General features: G+C 33.0%; 1 protein-coding gene across 1 annotated transcript; it reads left to right on the top strand.

Annotated features, from left to right (window-relative positions):
* The first annotated feature begins 5,388 nt into the window (after positions 1-5,388).
* Positions 5,389-6,326, top strand: LOC108468533 (LOB domain-containing protein 1-like). Its single transcript, XM_053018391.1, has 2 exons — positions 5,389-5,688; positions 5,775-6,326. Exons 1-2 carry the CDS (start codon positions 5,500-5,502, stop codon positions 6,087-6,089), a joined length of 504 nt encoding a protein of 167 aa, XP_052874351.1. The 5' UTR covers positions 5,389-5,499; the 3' UTR covers positions 6,090-6,326.
* Positions 6,327-10,437: the final 4,111 nt, after the last annotated feature.

Here is a 10,437-nt window from a genome sequence, read left to right as displayed (position 1 = left end):
AATAAGAAATAGTACTGTTTTAAAATAAAAATAAACCTAAACTAAAAATCTATATCTACTAAACTAGAACCTAAAGATGGCTTGGCAAAAGCTTCCTAGCTTTACCTCAACTTAAGTATTTATAGGCAAAGTTTAGCAGCCTTAATTAGGTCAAATACAAGCCTTACTCACATAAAATATGAGTTGCGCGGATGGAAATGACCTTAATTTTTGCCCTATCTCGCACTTCTGTCGCTACACAGGCTAAGGCATGTCGTGACACACAACTTCAAATATAAAATTTTGAATTGGCTCAGTTTTGTTGCGACTTCGAAAGCTTGTGGTACGATTCGACTGTCATTATTGATGCTCTTGGATCTAAATATAGGTATCCTGCACACTCAAGTGTTAAAACTCGAAATAATGCGTGAAAACGCTTATTTTGCAATAATTTGAATCTAAGTTACGAAATGTGAAAATGCAATAAAAGACATTAAAATGACTAGAAAACAAACTTGTTAAGTTCTGAAAACAAATTTGTGGCAGGTCAGGCCCTTTTATAATAGTGTCCTCATCGTAACATGATATCTTGGCTCGTCGTGACGTTACGGATCGATTACAATTTCCAAAGCTGCTATGTTACAGCTTATTGTGGCGTGCCCTTCATAATGTTGCGACGTTGAGCTGCTCATCGTGACAACACGATTTTACACATCACGATGCCACTTACTGTCATGCACTTCATTGGCCAGCTCATTGTAACGTCGTAGGCCAATGTTGAGACGTGGGGTCATCTCGTCGCAACGACATGGGTCTAGCACGTCATGACATGACTCTCTATTTTGGCCTTCCCCGCACGTGAAATTTCAATTTCCTCGATTCTTTGGTTTGTCCACTGCACAAGCTTAATAACCACTACAGAAAACACATAAAAATTACTAATCTAATTCTTAGAATAAAATAAAGAAATAAAAATGAACAAACAAGTAAACATTAAAAATCAACACAAATTTAAATGAAAAGCCCTTTTTCAAAGTCAAGATGATCCTTATCGCCATTATAGAAGAACTTCCAACTGGTCCTCGATACTTTGATCTGTCATTTGTTCTTCTATCGAGATATATAAACTAGCACTTTCAGTTGATTCCATTGATGTTGCCTTAATTTTTTCTGGCACAACATCCACATTACAAGCCATTTGACATTAAATCTGAGCCAACCCCAAAATATCTTTCGGGGTATTATTACTTCAAGCTTTTTCACCTCAATATCGTGTAAGGATCTATTAACCCGAACTTTACCTCCATTATCGAAAGAGAACGATATGGACTCTTTGACTTCTTCGGTTGGCATCTTCCCCACTATGGCTTGAAAGTGTATTGGTCTGTCTACGCTTTCAATAAAAAATAGTTGAAGCTCCAAATTAGTTGTTATTTCTATGTCTAAATCTACTGCTACGTCAATTGGATCGGAGACACCTTCCATATTCAACTCATCCTTATGGCCTCCAGTTCCAAACTCTTATTGGCTTTTATCATCTAATGTAGGATGATTGATGACAGTACAATGGTCCTTATGATCAGAGTTGGAAACATCATACACAACCTCTTCCATTGGATTTTATGCCTCTTTGTTGTTTAAGCGATTCCAGCATTTCCAACACTTGTGCCATCAAATCTTTAAGTTCTTACATATCCTCAGTGAGGGATTGCCTAGTTGCTTTGCACGTGGGCATCTCATAAAAATTACAAGGGATCTCAACTGGATATTCAGATATCTCATACTGGTTCGACTGCCTTTGGACTCTCTCTTATTTAGCTTGGGATTCTTGATATAATCTCTCTCACTCAGACTTATAGTGATACAACTTATGTTTAGTTGACTCAGGTAAGGGTTTTTCTGGATATTCATGTTGCTTATTTCCTCAATCGTAAATCTCTTGGTTTGTCGAACCATATTTAAATATCCGAGCATACCATATTCTCCATCGTAATTCCAGTGGTTTGTCAGAGCTTGGTCTACCCAATTTTTACTATACTTGCGCCCATTTTGCGCATCATACCATCTATACTCGTCATCATTCATAATTAGTTCCAATTGTTTCTTGAGTGAATATTCGAGCCTAACATATTCTTGGTTATGACTCCACTGGTTCATCGAGGCTTTGTCCACCCAACTTGATCTTTCGTTAACATCCCATTCATTGTACCATGAGGACATCTCATACGAACCACAATGAGGTTCGGGTGGATATTCAGACATATTGTCATCTTGATCATAACTCCATTGGTTTGTCGAAGCTCCATTCACCTAATGTGATCCTTTGTTAATGTACCAATCATTACATCACCTGAAATCTTCATCAAATTCACCCATGAGTAAATTTAATTGGTCAACAAGGTAAATAAATAAAATAAATAATAATAATGAAAAATAAAAGTAATAAAAAAAAGTTAACATACTATCTAATAAAAAAAATTTAACACATTATGTAATTCATTAGTCTTTCGATTAATATTATTTTACAAGGTAATCAATTCAATAACAATTACCACCATCGCAATCCCTAGCAATGACGCCAACAACTTGACCGCCGCCAAACGTGCTAACGTCTAGGCTGGAAATACTACAACGAAAAGATATAAAATAGATAACGGTGTTTGCAAGTATACAGGTCAAATTGTAATATAGTTTGTTTACAACAAAACACCTGGTAAGTATTTTGAGAATTGTACCTAAGGGATTGCAGATTGGAGAAAATCACTATTAAATTAATTAAAAAAAATAAGTACTAATCTAGTCGAGTTACGAAATAAGACTATAAATCCAAAACAATAATAAAATTAATGAACTAATTTAACCTAAACCAAAACTAACCCTAAGTTAACTATTGGTTTCTCCTACTCCTTGTTTCGACTATGCGAGCCCTCTTAACCTATAATTAATAGTAACCCTAAATATTAATAAAGTCAATAATTACTCTTAATTAAGTAATTACCACCCTTATCTTAGAATACCTCTCATCTTCACTAAGGATTACCACCTAAGATGCCCTCTCAGTCTCACCTAGGCATACGAATACCCTCTCGATATCACTGCTTGGCACAAGTTCTACTCAACAGGATACCCTCTCGGTCTCACCTGTCTAGATTTTCTACTAGGAGTGTCACTTCCTAGTATAATAAGTCCCTTGAATAAACACTTAATTTTAGGTTATTATTTACTCAATCAATTAATTAACGAAACAACCAAATCATGTGGGATAAATATTAAGCACGAAATATATTCAAATATTCATACAAACATCAATTAAAGATTTAATAAACGAAATATAAATAGAAGAATAGGGACAAGTGAATACTTATGAATTGATCGATGAAATAGCGCAATTCTTGAACATCCTCTGCTCGCGATTGTCAACCTCAAAATAAGATTTCCCGATTAAGCGAACCTAAAATAAACTAAATAAAACTATGTAAAGAAATATGTTTGTCTACACCGACTCCCCCTCTAATGAGGTTATAACGTGACTTACATATGCTACATTAAAGATACTAGGTGCCTAAAATACCCTTGAAGCAAGTGGGGTTTAACTAAGGAGCAATAACCCTAATTAGTTGTCAAAACATGATCGCCGTTGTCCAGGTTTTCTTCACATCGTCGTGACGTCCAAGCACCCCTTGTCACGACATTGCCTCTGTTTCGTCCTTGGTTGCTTTGATGTTTGATGTTATGACAATGCATGCTAATGTTGTGACACTGAAGTCGTCCCTTACGTTCCTTAGCCTGAAACAACATCTGCACACTCAAGTAGCCCATGAGTCATACCCTAGGCCTGAATTGGCCTAATGAGTCATCGAAACGCCTAAAAATGTGTCAAAATGCTTATTTTACCAAAATTAAACATTAAAGACTAAAATGTAAAACTAATCAAAATAACACTAAATTGTGTCGAAAACAAGCTCATTAAGTGCCAGAAAGAACCTAATTTGACACCACGAATTGTGGCAGGTCAAAAGTCATATAAAATTATCTCTTTTATGTTGTTTTAATTCTTTGATAAATTTATATTTTTTTGTTTTTTATCTATTTTTTTTAAATTAAGACTAAAATGTCAAATTTTGTAATTGTTGAGGGCTAAATTTGTTAAATTTTTAGAACCTAGGACCAAATTGATAGAATGTGTAAACATTGAAAGGCTAAATTCATTATTATACCAATAAAAAAAAGCTAACGTTATACTTTTGGTATTAGCTTAACAGTTGAGTAACTAAAAATCTAATTTCAAAGACTTTAATGATTAATAAAAAAATTATAGTTGGATGACCAAAATAGGATCAATCTCATTGTTGTGTAACCATTTGTGTAGTATATATTTTTCTTTTTCATATTTTGAAAATGTCACATATCATACTCTTGCGAAATCTAAAAAAATTCATGAATGGTATACCGAATAAATTTCCTAAATCTCTTACTTTAGATGTCTAAAAATTATTTATTATATTTTCCTAAATAAACAAATTTTTAGGTAAAATATGCCATAAGTCCCTCTCGCTCTTCAGAGATTTTGAATTAAGTCCCTTTACTTTTTTAGATTTCAAAATTTAGATTCAATTGTCAACACTCTTAAAATTATTTTGTTAAATTTAAGTCCATTATAACAACATTCTTTTAGTTACATTGCTACCAAATGAGTATATTTAATTTCAAAATGTCGCACAAACAAATTTTAACAAAAAGAAATTAATGGTATTAACAGTTAGACCTGAAATTTTGAAATGTGGAGAAGTAAAGAGACTAAATATTTGGAAATAAAGGTATATGGACTAAGTTTCAAATTTGTAAAAGGTATAGGAAACTATGGCAATTTTAACCAATTTTTTATCATATAATTTATTCCTGTCGACTTCCGAATCAACATAATGCGAAAAAGATTTAAAAATTAAAATATATTACAATTTTTTAATTAAAGAGCAAAACCGCTAGCCAAATTGTCAAATAAACAAGCCAGGAAACTCCAAAAATGTTTAGTTATCAGTCTTGGACTCATGCAGATGATGCCAAAGCTTAACAACAGATCGGTGCTTTGGGTGCTCCCAATCTGATTGAAACTCAAAGCACTGATACTCAGAATAGGTCAAAACGACAAGGGATTTTGAACCTTAAAAGCTTATAGAAATCAAATTTAGGTATCATTTTCCGCACTAGATTTACTTGGTCTTCGTAAGCCAACAATTTTCAAGTAACTAGCATTCAAAATTTACTGGAAGTTTTTTAATTGTTAATGTCAAATTCTATGAGAAAGTGATAAACCGTAGTTTATTTAATGAAAAAACCCAACTAATCCCCAGTGTTGTTAGGTCCACTGTCTAAATTTCCTAACAATGCCATTATCCTAATCCTGTCTCTAAGTGGCCGCATCCCCAACTTCCCACCACTAACATTTGAATTTCATCACCCTCCTTAGACTTCTCTCCTCCTTATATAGACTTTTTGGTTCATAGCATGTAGTCCTCAAAAATGGGTTCACAGACTCCGGCTAGGTTGGGAATTAGGACCCATCATCAACCCTGCGCTGCTTGTAGGATGCTACGCAGGCGATGCGACAGTAACTGCATCCTCGCCCCATATTTCCCAGGCGATGAGCCTGACAAGTTTGCCGGTGTGCATAAGGTTTTTGGTGCTAGCAACGTTATAAAAATGATTCAGGTAGGTAGTAATTAATGAGCTTTGCATGTAGAAAGAAACTAGAAACTATTATTGATTGTTTTATTGTTATGAGATTTTGATACCAGATGGTGGAGGAAACAAACAGGCAGGATGCTGTTAAAGCGCTGGTGTATGAAGCGAGAGCAAGGCTCCGAGACCCTGTTTATGGCAGCACGGGAACCATTTTTCAGCTGCAGAAGATGGTGCAAGACCTAAAACTGCAGCTTAAATCAACAAATGCTCGCGTATTGGAGTTGCAGCAGCAAAAAGATCAATTGCTGGGCATCTTTATGAATGTTGATCATCTTGATGTACCCTCTTCCGTTGATCATGGCCTCAGTTTCTCATTGGATTACGAAGATTCTATGGCCTCTAATCTATTAATCGGAAAACCCCATTAAAATATGTTGGTATATCTAGTCAGAACACGGAAAAACTGGGACCAAGAATATGAAATTTATAGGTGCTACTGACTAGACTATGAATACCATCAACTGGTACCATTGATTTCATAAGTTCTGTTTATGTGTCGTCAATGCAGATACTCTTATATGTTTTTCTTGCCAAATTCAGAAACAAGAAAAGTGTCTTTCAAGTTGATTAGAGCGCATCAAATGTTAAGAAAATACCACAGGAAATGAACCTTTTAATTCAGTAAAAAAAAAAAAAAAAGTGAATGTGACGAAAATTTCTTACCCCATTTCCCTAAGATGGTTCTAAAGAACTCTCCAAGTAAGCTTTCTGGCTAGGGTTGAACTGAAAAAAAATCAAAAAGTCAGTTCCAACTATATTAAATTCAGTTGGGTTCGGGTTTGATTCCTACTTCAGTTTATTCAACTCTGTTTGATTTCAGTACATCAGCTAAAAAACTGCACTTATCCAAATAAAGTTAAATTCTGTTTTTTTTTTAATTTAAAATCGATGAACCGAAATGATGAAATTTGATTTGTTTCAATTAACTTTAATATATTGTTTGGTTTCGATTTAAATTTTTTAAAATTCATAATAATGCGTATTAACTACAAATTTATTTCAAAATTCGATTCAAAATAAACCATTATTACCACTACTGCTAATACCTAACCCGACGCTGGCCTCAAGTGAATTGCTTTGGTTACATAGAAAGACAAAACGACGTGAAGTGCCTGAGAAAAGAAGCATATTGTTTCTTTAACATGCACTTAAAAAGTTAATCGAAAGTTAAAAATATAAATTAAATACTAATTAATATCATCTACGAAGGAAATAATTGAGCATTAATACACCACGGCATTACTTAAATTCAAAGCATTAAACAAATAACAAATACAACACATTAATTAGGGGTAATTAGGCAAAAATGCCAAGGTAATAAGGAAGTTAGGTCTGTTTTTCTCAAATTTAGAGAAATAGATTGATTTTGATAAGAAAAAAAATAGAAAACACCTCTTATGGAAGATGTTTTCGTCCAACGGTCATCTCCTCCAATGGTCAAAAAATATAAAGCGGTAAAAAAATTTCAACGGTTAAAATTTCAAATGACTAATTATGTTTTTACCCCCAATAGCTATTTCATTTTCTATATAAACCCTATTTGTTTTCTTCTCTTTTTTTTTTCATTCAATCCTATTTTCTCAATTCTCTCTACTATTTTATTCTCAATTTTTATTCAATTTCTCTCAAATTCTTATGTCTTAATTTTATATTTTGTAATTTGTTTGATCTTATTTGAATTTTATAATTTTAAAATGTCAATGTCTCTTATTTGTTTGGATGACAAATATATTTCCGGCGTCCAATTACAAATGGTAACAAAATATTATTAATTTTTATTTTAATTAATATAATTATTAACTTGTTAAAATTATTAATTTTTTTAATATTTTTTATGTTTATATAATCGAATCAAGATTGAATTATCGAGACGTATATACACAATTTAAGTACGAGGGCACCACGTGTTATTAAACAACACTTTCAAGAGGCAGGATTCTTGCACGGGCATTGGCGGATACAAGGTGGGTAGGTGGGAGTTACTACCCTCTACCATTTTAGAAATTTACATAGCACCTCTTTTAAAATGAACTTTCTTACATTAAACCCCCTAAAAAGTTTAAAATTTGCCTCTCCCTCCAAATCCAAAAGAAAAAAACACCTATCCCTTTTAAAGTTTTAAAATATATATATGTTATGAATATCTTATTAAGTAGATGTCCATCATGATCAAGATAAAGTTTTAATATACTTTAAATTCTAATAGTTATTAGAATTAAATCTCTACTTTTTTATACTTCTTGTGCTTATAAATAGAGACTTTGATGAAACATTGTAATCATCCCTTTCTATCAATAATGTACATCCTCTATTGCTTTCATATTTTCTTTGTTCTTTATTATCTCTATCTTTCTTTGTTTTATAAGACATTATCAGCACAATCTTGCTCAAAGTGATAGTTCCCTTTATCAATGATCAAATTTATCTTTCATGATTTTCAACATCTTTGATAGCAAGATGCAAAGTTTTTACAGGAAGTTTCTTTTATTTAATGTTTCATATCTGATTATTATATTTCATTTCTCTTTCATTATACATTATCATTGTTTTGATTAACTTATTTTACTTTTTGTTCTTAAGGATGATGAAAGATTTGATACCATTATCTATATGAAATTGAGAAGTAAGATTCACTCTCAAAGTTTGCTTTTTGATATTTGCTTAGGGATGATCTGTTTCTCTTCATTACAAAGGATGTTAGTAATCACTACTTCTCATCCATGGTAATGTAAGCCAATCTAATAAACTTCTTTTGAAATTTGATTTGATTTCTTCTAAAAAGTTCAATTTATATAATTCACTATCCGTATTTCTATGAATTTATGTGGAGATAAATATTTTTCATTTTTAATAGAATTGATTGGTTTAATTTTGATTTTGATCAAGATATATGATTATTACGGAATGTGAGCAAAAATACTTACTTGTCATGAACTTTGGGATACTCACCCTATTTGTGCTAATTTTATATCACTGTAAAATTTGAGATGAAATTATGTCATAAGAGGTGGAGGTTAGAAAATGTCTATGTTTAAACTTTTATAGCTATAAAGTTATTTTAATTTCATATTATAATATTTTATATTTTGTTTTTGTATGTGACAGCCCAAAATTGACCCTAGTCGGAAGGTGGTCTCGGGACCACAAAACCGAGGCATAAAAATAATTAAAAATTTATTTTGATGCCTATAATATGTGTGTGCTCATGTATGACATTTTATGATGATTGATTTAGTGTTATAAGGGTGAATTCCACAAGAAAGGACTTAGTAATGAACTTTGAAAGTATGATAGGAAATGTGTGATGACTAATTAAAGCATGCATGCAAAATAATGGACTTGCATGTCAATTTCCCTTTATAGGTGGTGGCCGCCATGACAAGGGAGGATGGGCTAAACATGTCATGAAACATGTTTTGTTGGTGCATTAGGGTGAAATAATAAACAAAGGTGTATGGGTGATAAAAAATGAAAAAAAAATGTGTGTGAGTGTGGTAATCCCCCATTGCCGTGAGTTGTAGAGAAGGAAAGAAAAAATTTTGTTCATCCTTTCTTTGAGCCAAAACTAAGGAAGAAGGAGGATTTTTGCTTCATGCTTGGTTTGGAAGAGATCTAGAAGGAGATTTGGCCAAGTTTGCATCAAGATTAAGGTATGTATGAGGTTGTGTTAGGAGTTTCATGCATGTTTTGGTTGCTAACTTGATGTGCATGTTAGCCATGGCTCAAATCTTTGTTAAGCCATGGAAATGGTATTTGGCCAAAGTTGTTATGGTGATAAAGCCATTGCATGCTAAGTGTGAAGCTTGATGATGATGCATGCAATGATGGATTGTCTACTCTTGAGCAAGATTTTGAGCCTTCTTTTGATTTATCATGATTGAAGTTGAAAAGGAGCATGATTGTCATATTGGCCATTCATGAGCATGGTTCATGCTTCTTGCATGTTAGTTAAAATTTGTATTTTTGGATGGCTATGGACACCTTGAAAATTCGCCATGCTCATATTGTATATATATGTTTGCACATGATGTTTTGGCTATGAAGTAAGTGATGAATAAGTTGGTTTAAAGAAGAAGATGTTGAAGAATAATTGTGAAATTTCAAGCCCAATTCGCCTAGCACACATATAAGTGCTTGATGCTATATTATAAGTTTTGAGCCACAATATGCAAAGCATTAACTAGTAAAATGCATGCTGTTTTTGTGAGGTATTAAGTGCATAATTGGCCTCAACATGTACATGAATATTCGCCTTGGGTAGCCTATTGAAGGCCTTAGCATTTCCTTGATGCTCAAATAAATTGTATTGAATTGCTTGATGTAGTATAAAATGTGCATGACCATTGTGTATTCAAGCTAAAGAGTGGCCATATGACCATTTAAAATCCTTGTCATATTCGCCATAAGCAAGCACAATGAGGTTTTAATAAATTGAATTTGTTTGAATTAGCTCAAGAGCTAAGAGGGCCACAATTGGACAAGGGAAGGAAAAGGTGATCGAATAGCCGAAAAAGCCGTTCGACAACATCCGAGGTAAGTCCTCAAGAAGTGATCTTACTTGAATTATGTAAGATGAAACATGGATGTGTATGATTATTGATCATGTGTGTATGAGTATTTGAATTCCACCGGGCTAAGTCCCAAGGCGAATATGCTAATGATTATAATTGTGTTTGAGCCTTAGTAACGAAAATGAAATATGTATGTCCAATGATT

Source organism: Gossypium arboreum, chromosome 8, assembly GCF_025698485.1.
Source record: "Gossypium arboreum isolate Shixiya-1 chromosome 8, ASM2569848v2, whole genome shotgun sequence".
Taxonomy (NCBI): Eukaryota; Viridiplantae; Streptophyta; class Magnoliopsida; order Malvales; family Malvaceae; genus Gossypium; species Gossypium arboreum.
The sequence above is the reverse complement of the archived record's forward strand: the minus strand, read 5'-3'. Positions and strand labels throughout refer to the sequence as shown.